Source organism: Macrobrachium nipponense, chromosome 2 (genome assembly GCF_015104395.2).
Source record: "Macrobrachium nipponense isolate FS-2020 chromosome 2, ASM1510439v2, whole genome shotgun sequence".
Classification (NCBI taxonomy): Eukaryota; Metazoa; Arthropoda; class Malacostraca; order Decapoda; family Palaemonidae; genus Macrobrachium; species Macrobrachium nipponense.
Genome location: NC_087201.1, coordinates 111,242,848 through 111,261,071, shown reverse-complemented (window position 1 = coordinate 111,261,071; position 18,224 = coordinate 111,242,848). Strand labels below are relative to the sequence as shown.

General features: G+C 41.4%; 1 protein-coding gene across 5 annotated transcripts in view; it reads left to right on the top strand.

Moving 5' to 3' along the window:
* Positions 1-18,224, top strand: part of LOC135220913 (syntaxin-binding protein 5-like) — a 1,025,750-nt gene that overhangs the window by 830,310 nt on the left and 177,216 nt on the right. For all 5 annotated transcript variants that reach the window (XM_064258544.1, XM_064258545.1, XM_064258543.1 and 2 more), the window contains exon 18: positions 7,257-7,457. In XM_064258544.1, the coding sequence (XP_064114614.1) occupies positions 7,257-7,457 (201 nt within the window). The remainder of the gene's footprint in view (positions 1-7,256; positions 7,458-18,224) is intronic.

The window sequence follows — 18,224 nt, the reverse complement described above, 5'->3', positions numbered from 1 at the left end:
AGTAGGATTTTGTTTTTGTTTGTATGGTGTTTTTACGTTGCACAGAACCAGTGGGTATTCAGCAACAGGTCCACACAAAACTAGGATTGGCCCCCCAAGAATCTCTGTATATGTGTGTTTGTGGGTACCAGAAGCTTTAAAATATGTATATTTATACTTTATATATATATATATATATATATATATATATATATATATATATATATATATATATATATATATGTTACTTAAATCTATTTAATTATAAAACCTTGATATTATACATTACCTCACTCACATGTATTTTACTTAAATCTATATACTAACTATAAAACCTTAATATTATACATTCACTCTCTCTCTCTCTCTCTCTCTCTCTCTCTCTCTCTCTCTCTCTCTCGTCTCTCTCTCTCTATCTCTCTCTCTCTCTCTCTCTCTCATATGATACGTATTATGGTGTTCTACACTCACCAATGACAGCAGTATCTTGAGACTTGACTCCAGTAATGACAACGATGACGATGACAGACCTGTGCAGTTCGATGAATGTGATGATGAATGATGATGATGATGGTGTTACTGCACAGGTATAATGAGGTTCACTCAGAAGCTCTTCTGCTGGAGGTGCTGATGGTGTAGCTGGGGTTTTTACTTTGGAGAAGAACATGGTGATGGGTAGTTGCTGTCGTTGTTTTTTCTTTTGCTGCAAAGTGCCCTTGTACAAAGACATAACCCCGCCAACACAGTTGCTAAACTCGACAGCTGAAACCATATTATCATTGATGTCTTATGCAAATGCATTGCCTGTGAAAATGCATTGCCCTTGCCATGTTGCACAATTGTTGCAGGTTCTCCAGGGTAAGGCCACGCTCTTCAATTTTTTCGTCTTGCTCTTCTTCGCTTTTTTCTTCACTTGCAGACGTCGTCATCTCGAGGTCTTCATCTGTCAGTGGGTCCAAGTGGGCATCGATAAGGCCAGTGACGTCTTCTTCCATCATGTTGACAAATCCTTCATCCCTGATGAGGCGAGCCAGCCTCACTGCCTTCTCCACCGCCGAGTGATGAACTTCGTCAGGAGTGAAGCCTGCATAGTCATGCACCATGTTAGGCCATAATTTCTTCCAGCAAGAATTTATGGTCCCAGTTTTCATGTCCTTTAATGCTTGCTGGATATTAGTCAAGCATGATGCAATGTCATAGTTAGGCCAGTACTTTTTCAAGGTGAACCCTTCATCGTCGTTGTCAACTGCCGCGATGAGGCCCTCCATCGTGGAACGAGTGTAGAGTGCCTGAAAGGCACGAATGATACCTTGATCCATCAGCTGAATTAGAGATGTGGTGTTAGGGGGCAGAAACTCTTATCTGAACCCCATCATATTGCAGGTCTGTTGCATGCCCTCCTGCACAGTCCATCAAGAGAAGGACCTTAAAAAGGAGGCCCTTCTGAGCCAGATACAGCTTCACCTGGGGAATGAAGCAATGGAGGAACTATTCGAGGGTCAGGGCTTTCGTTACCCAGGCCTTAGAGTTAGCATCCAATATACGGGGAGCAGAGCCTTATTTTTATTTTTTAAGTCCCATGGATTTTTGGCCTTATAAATAAGGCCTAGCTTAAGCATAAAGCCTGCAGCATTGCCATACATGATGAGAGTGACACGGTCCTTGTGGGCCTTGAAGCCTGGCCCCTTCACTTCATCCTTGAAGAGGAATGTACGAGAAAGCTTCCTCTTCCTAAAGAGGCCTGTCTCGTCCATGTTAAAAACTTTCTCGGTGGTAGCCGCCACCACACTGATGAGCTTAGGAAACTCATCCTCCACGTAACGACAAGCAGCATCGGTGTCGGCAGAGGCAGCCTCACCATACAAAGGCACACTTTTGAGGCCATATCTCTTTTGAAATTTATTGAACCAGCCTTTGCTGGCTGTAAAGCCTCATCCTCGAGGAGGCGAATCACTCATGGCAGAGCTAGTACTGGCTTGAGGTTCGTCAGGATCATCTTCAGCGGCTTCTTCAGCATCTTTGTCATCATCATCGGGCAAGGTTTGATCATTGAGAGATTTGGCCTTTGTCCTGATCATGTTAGTGTCCAAACTCACGTTTTTTTCCCGCAATCAGCAACCCACAAGGCTAATGCAGCTTCCATTTTCACAATTCTCTTATTACGCAGAGTTACCACACATTTCGCTTCTTTATTGAAGCTTATTGCAGCAGTTTTGCGGAAATTAGCTTCGTCTTTTTATGTAGCGCACTGTTGTTTCATTCACTCCATAATGGCATGCAACCGTGGCATAACATCTACCCTGTTTTAACATATCTAAAAACTTGACCTTTTCACTGATGGTCATCATCTTCCTCTTCCTCTTGGTTTCACTAGAGGAATCTTTCGCAGGGGCACAGTGCTTAGGAGGCATTGTAAGGGCTTAAATAAAGTTAATTTCGAACACAACACTAAGATACACAAGACAGTTGACAGCATGAACGAGAGTGGTGAGATACAACAAGGGAAGAAGCTGGGAGAGGATGCGATGATGCGCAGCCAATCAGCTCATGGGATACATCCACTCATACTCTCATTCGTTGATCTCGCGCCGGGTATGTACAAAGTCTCTGAGAGAGCTTCTCTGTGTGGCATCCTGGGAAACTGTTTTTCTCGCGCATCACGATGAAATAATGCTGCTTTCTGCAATACGGCTGCCAATATGGCAGTGTTTTTTTATTTTTATTTTTTGATGAATATTTTTGAAAAATCAGCGATGCACTGAGGCCGCAAAACTTGAACCATAAAGTGGCGAGGGATTACTGTGTGTGTGTGTGTGTGTATGTATAGACACACACACACAGTGGACCCCCATATTCGCAGACTCACACATTCACGGGTTTCTCTCTGGAACATTTCCCACCATTATTCGCAGAAAATTTGCCTGTTCGCGGTATTTTTCTATGAGAAATACTATCCATAAATTCCTGGTTTTTTTTCTCATTAAATGCACTTTTTGTGATAAAACTATTAAAAAACCCAGGTAAAACATTTTTCATAGTTTTTTCTTGATTTTCAACTAACAAAATAGGAGGTTTTAAGTATTTTTATAGGAGTTCCAACTATTCGCAGGTTGTAACTATTTGTGGGGGGGTTTGGTACACATCCCCCGAGAATATAGGTGGGGACCACTGTATGTGTGTGTGCCTACATATATGAATATTGATATATATGTACTGTATGTGTGTGTGTACACATATCATATATTTAATATATTTAAAACCTAAGTATGCCTTACCCCCATGAGAGATTTCTAGATCTGCCACTGGGGTCTGGGGACCACATAACTACAGTTGGGTGTAGTATTGGGAGTGAAATTGGAGAACATGGTTGAGTAACAGAGAGAGCAAAAAGAAAAGGCCCCATGAGAAGGGGATAGTATGTACCAGAGACTGAGAAGGGCTTGTATGGTACAGTGAGTGCAAGCATCTTAACTACAGTCACAGGTTTGATTGGGTCATGGTCACTTATGTCTCACTTGAATGGAAAGTTAATTTTGCTTTTTAGAAATGTACAACCTATTACTTTACTTTAATGTGTTTTTATGAAAAAAAAAAACCCACAATATATGTAGTAGAGCTTCAGTATCTGACTCATACAGTTCCCTGTCAATCTTTTGGGGTGATCAGACTATTGCAAGAAATTTGGGACTCCCAACATCACAACCTCCTTCCTAAATTGCAATTTGAGCACTATTCTCTTTTTAACATCAAGTCTACACAAATTGTTAGGGGAGTATTCATTACCTACCAATGGGTTCATAGTGGACATACATGAAAGGCTGAACTTATGTCTGAAAGACAAAAGACTGTGTCCAGAGGCATTCATGACTGAACAGGGCCACAATATGACTTAAGGGTTTGTATGAAAAATAATTTTGTGCAGTTGAAACTGAATATTTATGATTATTAGTGGTAGAATATTGTATTCCATTATTTACAGTGTATGTAGTGCATCTGTCAGACCATGAAAGACAAATATGTAGATAAAGCAACACTACTACGAGATTCAGGGCTTCTGTAACACGGTTTTTTGGCAATAACTTTTTATCTATGCATTTCATAGATATAACGCTTATTCAGAAGACACATTATATCTACACAAATTTTGACTGTATTCTGCATTACGTAGGTTGAATAAATTTGGTACTTATAATGTAAAAGTTACTTTTTTTGAAGATGGGCCAACTTACTCAGAGATAAGGTTTCGAACGCACTCGTTACGTAACTTATGACAGCATTTCTTCCCTCTTTCTCGATGGATGATTGGCTATACGTAACGAAGGCTATACCTCTGGCAATAATGACAAAAATTTAAATACAAGCAAAGCAGTACACCTTTATGAATTCTGAATCCTCTCCACTGATAATTGTCATAATGAACAAACCAACAAAATATGTTAATAAATACAAAAACACTTCAATTATTAGTCTAACTCCCAAAATAAGTGTCCTGAGAAATTATAATCTACTTTATAGGTCACAATCAGATTGATAAGATGTAGGGAATAGTTGGTAATTTTCAAAGACATAGTAGACAAGCTTGATTTGATAACTGCTGTATCCAATGTCAAGCAATTTTATTTATCGGCTATCTACCTATTTACTAAAAAAAAAAAAAAACAACAAAACAAAAAAAAAAAAAAAATAGACGGTACCCTATTTTGGCTTTAAACCTTCACCAATAATGATCGTCAGAATGATGACTTCATGAGGCTCCACCCACTTTGGCCTCATTATAATTCAGGATAAGGATGAAGGCTATCATGGACATTGTTGTATTTGAAAATCTAACTTCTGGCTATATAAACTCATTTCTCGAGTAGTTGTAAGAAGTGCTAAATGATCCTCAGGGATCCCAGCAGTTGGCCTAAACGTTTAATTCATGTATATTGCTGCTATTTCTAATTTTGCGGCACTACTGCTACAGTAGTATTACTACGCTAGCACAGATACCCCACCCACATATATGTATCGTTCCGCCATTCATAAAGTCTTTATATCCAACATGGTCGTACAGACTAAAGAAGAAGAAAAAAAATTATGTCATATCGGATGATCCGTTGGTCTGCTGGAGATTTTAGCACACATAAGCTTGTATATTTACTTGGGATAAAAATCTTATTTTAACAAAAATAGTTATATAAAGACTGTTTACATACAATCTCTTTCTCTCTCTCTCTCTTGGTGGCATAGTGAATAGTTAATGGAAATGTTCAAAATCCTGAATGACATTACAAGTATTATAATCATGCTACGCTAAATACAAATCAGACCATAAACATTGGATTTAAAGTAGAAACTCAATACAGTAGTACCTCGAGATACGAAAGGCTCTACTTACGAAAAACTCGAGATACGAAAGCCAATGCGAAAAATTTTACTGCTCTACATACGAAAAGTTTTCAAGATACGAATGGTTGTTGCTGTAAAGTCCCGAGATTCGCCCGGACCACCGAGAACAATTTTAAAACTCCCGCGCCGCCAACTGAGTAAACTCGCCACCATCCTCCCACTCTCCCATTGGTTCCTGATGCTAGTCACCCCATAAGGTCCTGATCTCCTATTGGTCAGCATCTACCCCTTGTGCTTTAAGTATTCTATTGGTAAAAGGATGCTGTAAATTGAAAAACTTATTCATGCAATACATTTAATAAAAAAAAAAACATTAGGTAAAGATAGAATAAAGAATAGAAATGAATGGTTATTATACTGTTTCAGTAGTTGAAGAGAGATACTGAAAATTTATGGCTTACTGTGTAAAGTGATTGCTTGTCGATCGTTCGATACTCTTAAGTGCTGGATGTAAACAGACGTTTGGAAGCTTTTTTTTTGTTTGTTTATTATAGTTAAGGGTTACTTAATAATTATTTGAAATGAGTACATGCAATACATTTAATAAAAAAATTGTGAATTAGATATCATAAAATATAAAATAAATCAGACTGCCAACAAATACGTATTTTTTAGAATTCTTCTTCTGTTTTATTATTACGTTACATATACTTATGTTTCATTATAGCTGTCAGTAACTCGGTATCTCCATTAGGTAAAGATAGAATAAAGAATAGAAATGAATGGTTATTATACTGTTTGGTAGTTTCATTAGTTGAAGAGAGATACTAATGACAATTTATGGCTTACTGTGTGCTAGGAAAAATGATTGCTTGGCGCTCGTTCGATACTCGTAAGACGGGTAAGAGCTGAATGTAAACAATCGATTGGAAGGTTTGTTTTTTGTTTGTTTGTGTATTATAGTTAATGATTAATTAATAATTATTTGAAATGAGTACATACTGATTATTTATACATTTTATTGGCATATTCTAAGCTTTTAGCTCTTAGGTTTAGATGTAAGAATCATAGTCTAGGCTACAGTAGCAACCGCTAACATAGGCTAGGCTTATTGCTAAGGGACATCTGCTAAAGTCCTAATAAAATGGGGTTGAACATTACATGCAGTTGAATATTACTCAAGTATGTATAGTATTTTGCCTTTTTGGAGTCATATTTCTTCCGTCGGATCGGCGTTGTAACCCTAGAACATGTGTTTTAGGCCTGGAAATATAATTTACTGGGGTGTTTTTGGAGGGCTTGGAACGGATTAGCCATTTTACATGTAAAATATGTTCTAAGATACGAAAAACTCATGATACGAAGGGCGCCTCGGAACGGATTAATTTCGTATCTCGAGGTACCACTGTAATTACCTATTCAGGCTATAGTAAGTATGGCCACGGGCTTTCTCTTGACTGTATAAAGTTGCAAGTCGTAAGACAAATGCAGTTTTGCAACCACGGGGACAATTCCAAATTCTGTTAGCCATTCTTGACTACTATGGGTTTCAGAGCCGATGGAATAAGGTGAATGGGTTTCTGTCTGGTGGATGGGCGGGGCAACATTTCGTAAAACGATGTTTACCTTGCTTACGTAATGAATGTTTTTCGACTCTTGGCTCGCAATCATTGGCCATGGTGTCGGCTAGATAATTTTTACTCTATAAAAATTAAAACTGTCTGGTTTAGGTTATTGATAATGCTGACAAAATTTGTGTGTAGTTGTAAAATATACATATGTCAACTTTCAGCTACATCCGATGCTTTGATAAGGAGCAAAATCCAAAAAATCGTGTTACAGAGGCCCTGAATTTCATAGTAGTAATTAAGAGTTGAGGGATTATTGCTAATTTGTATTTTCCTTCCTTGATTAACATACATTTAAATCAACTCCTTCTTTTCCAGGAACACCTACAAAATCTTTAGTTGATAACAGAATGTCTCCCACAAACTCAGGAGAACAGACGTGGGGAGACAGACAGTTTATTGTAATTGGCTCTGAAAAAGTTGCTAGAGTTGTTGCATTACCATCCCAAAATTGTGTGTATAAACAAATAATCACAGAGGTTTCCTTTGTGGTAAAAGCAGAAATAATCCAAATAAAAGGTTAGTCTCATAGAATTTTAATGTAGATTTTGGTACTTTTATTAGATTTAAAATTTAAAATATTTAATAGTAAGAATGATTGATTTATGTTCTGTGTATCCAATTCTTAATTTTAAAGTCTTTTTATTTCAGATATTTCTCTAAATTTAAAGCTTTAATGAACGTTGTGCATGCTGTTGAATATCTTGCACAACATACACACCATAGTCACCCCAGCTATGTTCAAAAGAAATTTTGTTCCACACAGTCTTGTTTTATGCTGTTATTTATGTTGGCTACATACCTACTTTTAATGAAGTAAAAGAATTCTGAGCTGCAAGATGTTGGGAGAATACTCCATTGATTAGGTTTACCATCCTGCTTTTTTCATTTGCTTCCATCAGCATGAAGTACACTCTTTAAGTAAGAGTTCCTTCCAGTGTTTTTTTTTATATTGTAGCAGTATCATCAGGTCAGTTAGGTGGGAATCAAAACTCATGAATGAAAAGTAATAAATGTCAAAAGAGTAATTATCCTTGATCTCCTCTTCTGAGCTGTCAAATTACAATAATGCTTTCACAGATATTAGTTGTTGAATCAGCCATATATAAGAATAATTAATACCTGGTAAAAAGAATGCCCATAGTTTCATTTTCGTTTACAGTTTTCATGCAAAAGATTGCAGTGAATAACACATTGAGATGCTAAAAAGAATTTGCTCAGTGATAGGTGGTTTTCAATGAAAAGGCTAGTTTTGTATTATCAAAAGTCAGTTTTTCCCCAAAGCCTCATCACACACACACATCACAGTTCAGGGGAAACAGCCCCGTGTATTTGTACATGCTGGTAAAATCCATTAGAACACTTAGGGACAGTTATGAATCAGGGACCATGGTTCTGATATATGTTTAAAGAGTTGTTTAAGCCTAAGACAAAACTTGATATGCAAAGCAAGGTGCTTGTACTAGAGTACCATAAGGCTATCAAACAAACATCATTTGAGATGTACAAGCTTACAGTCTCAAAGGTATTCAAAGGAAATGGAGTTATGAAGTTGATTATTCAGGCATCGTCCTCCAAAAGGTAAAAAACTGGTTTTATTGTGACTACTTGTCCCAATGACTTAAAATTCAACCAAGTGAGAGTTAAATTTCTTTAATGAAACACATTGCATTAACAGACAGGAAAAATAGAACTCTTGGTTTCATGGGTTGGCACCCCCCTTCAACTTGGGATCACCTTGATGTGGTGATGGGGCTCTCAAACCGCTGGAATTTCTTTTCCTGGGTTCGAACCCAAGAGTCCCATTTATTATTAGTATGTATTTTAGGACTAATATTTGTTGATTTTTTTACCTATAACAAAATTTACAAAATCTGATAAATAGAAAAATACATAGGTACTCCTCATTTAACAACGTACTTGTTTTACGATAACTCGGAGTTACGACGACAACATCAAGAGAGAGAAAAAATAAACATAAAATGAAAATAAAAACATTGCCACTTGTGGCCATGAGAAAGGCTATTTAGTGCCAATAATCTAGCCTAGCCTAGGTTTAGAAAACCTTGAAATCTGTGGCTAAAACAATAAATAAGGCTTTAATATACTTTGTAAAGAAAAGCTTTACAGTTGAGATTCTTAAATTCGCCATTCTATGGTCTGGAACTCTCCTGGTTGGCTTGATTCAGCCGCCATCAGTTCGTTGTGCGGACGAACGGGTGGTGCCATGTCTGTTTACAACTTCAAGACAGCAAAAATTATGCCATGTCTCCTGTTTTAGTGAAAATAATTCTTAGTAACTAAAATGGAATGCTGAAGTTACTACCCTCAGCTTGATCAGCCAAGGGCGTCGGTATAAGCACTAGGGCTGAGTGGTGGCCACTATCACAGGACTTCTGCCAATTAGAAGATTCCTTTCAAAGTCCCCCACAAGGCAAGAGCCGTTACAAGGACTACCACATCTACCTTCCGCTCGCTACTACAACCACCCACACCCGGCATCTTCATTCCTGTAATTAGTGCGTTGCTTTCCGCACTTGTCTCTTGCTGCTCCCTTTTGTGTTTTTGTCGAAGCCATGTCTGCTGCAGAGCTCCCAGCTTCTTCATCCAAGTTGAGTATTCCATTTTATGTTTTGGTATTTCGTGTAGTCACGATGCATTCCTTTTTTAGCCCTTTTTGGCCCTTAGTTCTAGCGAACCGGGTTGACGTTCCCCTTCATACATATTCTTTATTATGTCTTCTTATATATGTGCTGTATTTGGGCTTCCAGTTAGCCTATTATACGCTATCATTGTAGAGAGGGCGATTCCTCTCTCTCTCGCGCGATTTTTATGCCTGCATGCTTTATTGTTTTTTCGATGTTAGCCAGCAATGCACTCGATTTTATGCACATTTATGATATTCATATCACTGTGAGGTTGGAAGTTTTGCTCTCCTTCCCTGGCTTACCTGACCAGACCTAGGCTAGGTTTTGGAAGGTAGGTCAGGTGACCCTACCCCTCTACCCCTTAGGCCCTCCATTATCGCCCCCTGCCTGTGCTACAGTGCTCGCTGGGAGGTCGATCCAGGATAGAGAGTCCCTCTCTTGTCATGTTTGTTGGGCCTAAACCCTCCTTACCTGACCAGATCGAAAATTTCGATTTTGGAGGGTTTTGTTGCACGTCATGACGTCCTTGGAGGCCTAACTAGCCTACCTGACCAGATCCGTACCGATCTCGGAGGGTTAGGCTAGGTCCCTGCTGGGTATATCCTTTCCCCCTTATTGTTCCTCTTTGCAATTCTTCCAGTGATTCCTCATCATTTTATTATGTTTATTATGTTGTTTTGTCGTGTTTTGCCTTGGCCTTGCCTCCTTTAGGGTGCCAGTTGGCCTACCGTCTCCTGCTCCCTTTAGTAGTAGGCTAGTACAGCTTCCCGGAAGGTGGTGACCACTGATCGGTTGCTGTGGCCAGGCGTTCACGACTTGTCCACTCCCCTAGACCTCCCCGCACCGGTCCTGTCCAGCGCTGCCTACTAGCTCGCAGTGCAAGTAATCCTACTGATGAACGGCCGCTAGAGTATCTTTCTGTCTGATGTGGGGGGGGGGGGGGGATGGGTGGAGGGGAGTGGTTACTTGTAGTTGGGGTATCTCCTTATTTATGTCTCCGGGCCCCTATGTCCGCTGGTCAGGTGGGGTCTACCATCACACCAGCCAGCAGGCTATGCACCGGATTGTACGTTTTTACTGCTCCGCCGCTCAGTTGTCTTTTCTCCCTGTTGTCTCCGCCTCCCCACTCATGTGGGGACGGATTTGGGCTCAGAGTTGCGTTTCTAGTCACCTTAGAATCGCTTCTCTCCCCCCGATGCGTTCAGGTTCAGGCCTAGGTCTTACCTTTTCCCCTGTTCCGCTCGTATCAGCCCGTCTCTACCGGTGTTACTTTTATGATAACGGGATTATGAGACTCCGGAGTAGGCCAAGCCTTTAAGGGATTACACCAGATTTATTAGATGTTATTCATATGTATATTTCGTTAGACTCTGTAGGTATATCTCCGGACCCGTGGGGTTCCAACCTAGTGTGGTCTACTATCACACTCGCCAGGTAAAAGATACCGGAGTTTATTATACTGTGGTTTCCGTCCCTCAGTTTTCCGTCTTCTTTGCTATCACTGTTCCCCATTTCGGTGGGGACGGTATGGGTTCAGATATGCGACTACGTTAATTCGTTGCTTTTCTGATTCGGTACAGTCAGATTCAGGATTAGGTCTTACCTTCTCCCCCTGTTCTGCTCGTATCAGGCCCCATACACTGGTTATAGCTTTACCATCCCGAAGATGGACTCCAGAGCAGGTGGAGACACCCAGAGCTTTTTCTTTTATTCATTCAGTGAGTTAAAATCATTAACCAATATTTCCTTTAAGATTCGAATATCTGGTTAAAGTGCATGCTCCTGCTGGAGTTAACTCCGGCACTTTTACGTATAATACTCATTTGACCTTTCAACTTACAGATGGTCCGCTGCCAGGTAGAGGGTGCTCTGCCACCCTAATCAAGCCGTACGGGCATATAGTCTGCAGGTCCCACACTAACTGCGCCATCCCGCTGGAGGACTACCTGGTCTGGCACCCAGACCCCTGCACTGTGTGTTACGAGATGGTTGGTATCATCTCTGACGAGTCTGTAACTTTCTCACCTCGTCATTTCCGTGAAATTTCTGCTATACATCAACTTTATGAAATTTCTTTGATACGCAATCCCCCGGATGGGATACTAATTCGATTATTTTTGACAGGCTAGTTTGGCGCTCCGGACAGAGACCAAAGCGTCCCTGAAGTCCTGGGTGGGAGGATTCGGCAGGAACGCTAGGGCCGGACAGCCCTACGTGCTGTCTGAGTCTGTGCTCCCTTCTGTACCCGGGAGCCATGGCTTCGACAGCTGATCTTGCGTCAGTGGCGGATCCTATCATCGAGGGCATCCATCTGGAGACGCTACCCCTCCCGGAGGACCAAGAAGGCCTGTGACCTGGTGGCAGAAGAGGTTGCGGCCATCAGCCTCCACCATGAACCGATGGCCACCGAGGATCAGGAGGTAGGTAGGGAGGTAAGTGAGGCAGGTAGTCTCCCCTTTAGCCCCACTCCTTCTTCTTCCCCTTCCTTCCAGGGCTTCTCTTCTTCTTAGTCCGGCCCCTCTTGGGATAGATCGGCCTCGGTCATTCCTAAAGTTAAGGTTTGGAAGACGAGATCCCTTCCAAAGGGATCCAAACCTGCTCCAGCAGGTTCTGCAAAGTCGTCCTCGGCCCCCAAGCTGTCGACCTCTACTCCCAAGCCTTTCTCTTCCAAGGCTTCTTCCCCTACCAAGGGGTCGAGAGCCAAGACCTCCAGAGTTAAGCCGACGGAGTCCGGCTTTGACCAGGAGGCATTCGCTAATCTTCTAATGATGAAGATGAGCGAAGTGGTAGACACCAAGCTTGAGCCAGTGTATCCACTCGACTCGCGTCAGGCCTTGAGACCTCGGGTCAGTCAATACTGTCCCTGACCCAGAGGATCAGAGCCCAGGAGGATTTGGTGTCTGAAATCCTCAAGTCCAGGACCATGGCACAGACCGTGACAGTACCGGACGCATCAAAGCTGCTGCCATTTGACAACAGGGTAGACAAGGTCCCGAAAGAGACAGTCATCTACCCTAGGGACCAGGCCCAGGCTGCATGGGTTCGCACCCTTACAGAATGGGAATGAGTCAACACAAAGTTGACGCCCCATAAGGGTTGCTTCACAATGTTAGTGACCCTGCGAGGAGTTCCGTCTCCTCGCACTTCAAAAGTGGCGGAGTTGGCAAATTCCATCCTTACCAGCCCTCTCATCCACAGACGGTTGTCCAGGCGTTCCCTGTCTCCCAGGTCGGCAAGCCTTCAACATCCAAGGCTCAGCCACAGCAGCAGTTTGTCTTGGTCCAGAGTCCTTCGGCTCAGCAACCCTCAACCTCAAATTTGGTAGCCTTCCCAACCTTCAATGCCTCCTACGAGTCGCGAGGAGCATTTCGTGGCTACAGTAGGCATGCTGGAAGTAGCAGAGCCAGAGGTGCCCTCCGGCAGAGAAGTGGCTCTAGAGGCCGGGGCTTCAGGGGAGGCAGAGGAAGCAAAACTGCAACCAACCAGTGAGAGCCCGCTGGTGGGCGGGAGGCTGTATCTTTTTCGGGACCATTGGACCTTCAGTTCATGGGCCCACAGCATTGTTTTGAAAAGTCTAGGGTGGAAATGGGAGAAATGGCCTCCTCCACCAGTCAGTTTTCACCAGACTTCAACGATGGACCTACTAGACTATGCCAAAGATCTCCTCCAAAAGAAGGCAATAAAGAAGGTCAAACGCCTAAAGTTTCAAGGACGTCTGTTCAGTGTACCAAAAAAGGACTCGAACAAAAGGAGAGTGATTCTGGACTTGTCCCGTCTCAACTCATACATTCAATGCGACAAGTTCCGCATGCTGACCGTCTCGCAGGTGCAGATCTTACTTCCCCGTGGGGCTGTCACCACCTCTATAGATCTTACAAACGCTTACTATCATGTTCTGGTAGCAAGAAATTTCTCTCCGTACCTAGGCTTCAAACTAGGAAAACAGGCTTACTCATTCAGTCATGCCATTTGGGCTCAACATAGCGCCCAGAATATTCACCAAATTAGGAGAGACGATAGTTCAAGAACTAAGAGCTCAGGGGGTAATGTTAGTAGTTTACCTAGACGACTGGCTCATTTGGGCAACCAACGACGAAGAGTGTCGCAAAGCAACAGCCAAAGTAATAGAATTCCTAGAGTATCTGGGTTTCCAGATAAACAAGGAAAAATCTCGGCTCGTTCCGGCGTCCCGCTTTCAATGGCTGGGAATCCAGTGGGACCTAAACTCGCATAAACTATCTCTCCCATCCAACAAGGCCAGAGAGATAGCGAAGGCTACGAAACAGTTCCTCAAGAACAAAAAGGCTTCTCGTTGTGCCCAAGAGAGAATTCTAGGTTTGCTGCAGTTTGCCTCAATAACGGACGTCCTGTTGAAAGCCAGGCTGAAGGATATCAATCGAGTCTGGCGAAAGAGAGCCAACGTCAAATTCAGAGACAAGATCTCTCTAATTCTGCCGATATTAATGAAAAGGCTCCGTCCATGGGACGGAACGCCGGAGCCTTTTCAAGTCAGTGCCACTGCAATTTCCTCCGCCGTCTCTGATAGTCCACATGGACGCCTCTCTGAGTTGTTGGGGGGGTTACTCACAATACAAGAAAGTTCAAGGAACGTGGTCGAAGATGTTCCGCCAGTTCCACACCAATGTCCTCGAAGCAATGGCCATTTTTTTTACTTTTAAAACGTCTGGCTCCAGCCAAAAACGTTCATATAAGGTTAGTCTCGGACAGCGCAGTGATTGTTAATTGCATAAACAGAGGAGGCTCCAGGTCGAGCAAAGTAAACCATGTAATGATTGCGATTTTCTCGTTAGCAACGAAAAATCGTTGGCACCTGTCAGCTACTCACCTGGCAGGAGTAAGCAATGTCATCGCAGACTCACTATCCAGGACGACTCCGCTGGAGTCGGAGTGGTCCCTGGACATTAAGTCATTCCGCTGGATTTGCAATCAAATCCCGGGCCTTCAAGTAGACCTGTTCGCCACGGAGTCCAATCACAAACTCCTGTGCTACGTGGCTCCCAACCTGGACCCTCTAGCTCACGCCACAGATGCGATGTCCGTAGACTGGAACAGTTGGCAGAAAATTTACCTATTTCCGCCAGTAAATCTTCTGATGAAAGTCCTGCACAAACTCGGATCTTTCACGGGACAAGTAGCATTGGTCGCACCCAACTGGCCAAAGAGCAACTGGTTCCCTCTTCTGCTAGAATTTAATCTCCGTCCCAGACGGAGCCCCTGTCCAGAACTGACTCCAGTAGTACAAACTCGGATTGTGTCAGCTTCCTCAAGAATTCTGAGTGCCCTAACTTTATGGACTTCATGAAGTTTGCAGCCCAAAAGGATGCTAATATCAATCCACTAAGTATCTTGTTTATAGAATCAGATAAAAGAGAGTCAACACTCAGACAGTATGATTCTGCAGTAAAGAAATTGACCATCTTTCTAAAAGAATCAGATGTCCAAAAGATAACTACGAATCTGGCAATTTCATTCTTTAGAACCCTATTCGAGAAAGGTCTAGCTGCTAGTACCATTACTACAAACAAATCTGCCTTAAGGAAGATTTTTCAGCTTGGCTTTAGTATTGATTTGGCTGATTCGTACTTCTCTTCAATTCCGCGAACATGTGCCAGTCTGAGACCAGTAGACCGCCCTCATAGTCTCCTGGTTTTTAAATGACGTACTTAAATTAGCCTCGGACACTGATAATGATTCATGCTCATATATAACCCTTCTCAGGAAAACATTATTCTTAATGAGCCTGGTGTCAGGCGCCAGAATATCTGAACTGTCGGCTCTCTCTAGAGACCCAAACCACGTCGAATTCCTTCCGTCGGGTGAAGTGCTACTATCCCCGGATCGGAAATTCTTGGCCAAGAATGAAGACCCACAAAACAGGTAGGCTCCGTGGAAGATTGTTCCTATTACGCAAGACACATCATTGTGTCCTGTCGTCACTCTTAAATCCTATCTGGCCAGGACTTCCAAAAAGTCTTCAGGTCCCCTTTTTATTAGAGAGAAAGGCGGAACAATTTCCTTAAAAGGTATTTGACAACAAATCCTTTATTTTATTAAACAAGCCAATCCGGATTCAGTCCCACACGTCCATGATATCTGAGCAGTGGCTACCTTGAGTAACTATTTTCACAATATGAACTTCGAGGACCTGAAGAAATATACGGGTTGGAAATCTCCGGCAGTATTTAAACGCCACTATCTCAAGAATCTAGAGGCCCTTAAATTCTCAGCAGTGGCTGCAGAGAGCATAGTCTCCCCTGAGATGACTGAGTCCTAAAACTCTATTTTCTATTGCTCGTTCTGCTAGCCCTTTTTTCCTTGATACTCACTCCTTCCTACCTGCCTCGCTCATATTCCCTACTAATCTCTCTCTCTCTCTCTCTCTCTCTCTCTCTATACTCTTCTCTTTCTCATTCACTTACAGAAAAAAAACTATAATACTGATCTATTATTATCTAATAAAAGAACAAGATGGTCCCCGAAAGAGTAAAAATATGTGTTGCCATATTTTTATTCTTTCTGTGATTTACGAAACAGTGCTTCAATACAACTTTCATAGTTGACTCAATGATTATCACATATTATAACAGTATACAAGAGAATATCTTATCACTATCCATGTTTTATTTCTTATCATCATAAAATATTTAAAATACAAATTTCATTGTCATTCTCGAGCTAAGATAGTCAACAGTACTCTCATCCCAAGCTGTTCTCTCAAGCTATTCAAGTTACTCTAGTCCTAAGCTGCTCTCTCAAGCTATTCAAGTTACTCTCGTCACAAGCTGCTCTCTCTCTCTCTCTCTCTCTCTCTCTCTCTCTCTCTCTCTCTCTCTCTCTCTCTCTCTCTCAATGAAATATGAATTACTGTATCATAATAATATCATAAACTATTATGTACAAAGTTAATAATAATAATAATTCTATTAATAAATTAGTTTCTTTTAGGAACTAAATTGTTTTCCAAAATGATTCTTTCGGTAATAAACATCCATCAGCTGATTCTAAACGTAAACAAAAGACAAAACTCGATTTTTATTGCTGTATTTTGCTGTTTACACATTAATATTATAGTTAAGTGCTGTAATCATTACAGTTTGTTATCATAAATATGTTCATTCACGAAATAGATATACTATGTACTTTTAGTTTAGTGCAGCAGCCAAATCATGAAAATAACAAGGAATTGTTAGGTAATTATACTTTTGTTTGCTGATCTGATGAAGGGGAAATTGAAGATAGGAAAGAATAACTTTGAAACTGTCTTGAATTTAGTTTAAGGTGTTAGTTGAAGAAATATTTGGTGCTTGAACTAAAGTAGGCAGTTATAAACACTGAAATAGTGGTTTTGGGTGGGTTAATTATTAAAGTAGGCGGTTTAAAGCAATTTTCAGGGGGGGTACCAGGATAACACGGGTATTTACTTATCACGGGGGGTTCTGGGCCCTATCCCCCGTGATTAACGAGGCCCTACTGTGTGTGTGTGTATATATAAGGGATTTTGACGAAGGAAAAATCTATTTCTGGGTGATTGGCTCGTGTCGCCCTATGAAAGGATCCTTAATATCATTCTTTCTAGGCAAAATTAATCTAAAATTACCAGAGAAAAACAAAATTAAGAAAATGTCAGTAAAACTGACTCGCTCACTCTTTAAAAGAAGTGTCGGTATGAGAATAGGGGCGAGTGAGAACACTACCACGAGACATTCACCAATTAGACCTTCCAATCAGAATCCCCACAAGAGAGAGCTGATACCAACTGGCGATGTGGCCGCTACTACTACTACTAGGGGACGCCGCGGACAGCAGCGCCCCTAGCGGTCATCCTTAATCTAAGAACATCTTGTCCTGCAGGGGGGGGCAATCAATACAGGGTGGGTTTCATAGGGCGACACGAGCCAATCACCCAGAAATAGATTTTTTCCTTCGTCAAAATCCACTTTTCTGGGCTCAGCTCGTGTCGGCCTATGAAAGAGTACCAGAGAAACAGACAAGATGGGAAAAAAGGACAAATGAAAAACAGTTGTAAAATGAGGAATATAATATAAGTAAATCAGTTATTACAGTATATAAACTAAGTACTTAAGGCTAACTTATTTTAAACAATGACATAAAAGAAAGTTAGTAATGTAAAGTACTTAAAATTACAGTAAACATAGTAAAGTACAAAAATGCAGTGTAATTTAACAAAATAGATTTACTTAGATAACTTATTTACAAAATATACAAACACATTGTGTCCTACCCTAGCATAAAAATAAGGGTAGGTACACTGAAGTACATATCAGTACATAGTGTGGATGTCCCTAGCAAAAAAAATAAGGGACAATCCACTAATATGATCTCAGCGGCTAAGGCTAGAATATCCGAGTAGCATGGCGACAGGGTGAGGCATGTTGGATGAGGTAGGTAGAGAGGAGACCTGGATCTATACTACGACTACTATACAGTATTCAGGGGAAACAATGTTTCCCGCTGCTACTGCAGAAAATTTTAAAGATTCCAAGGACTTAGATAATGACGTTTAAAGACTGTCGGAGATTTCCATCCAGTATACTTTTTAAGATCCTCAAAGTTCATATGTTGAAAGTAATTAATTGAGGTGGCTACTCCCCTGATG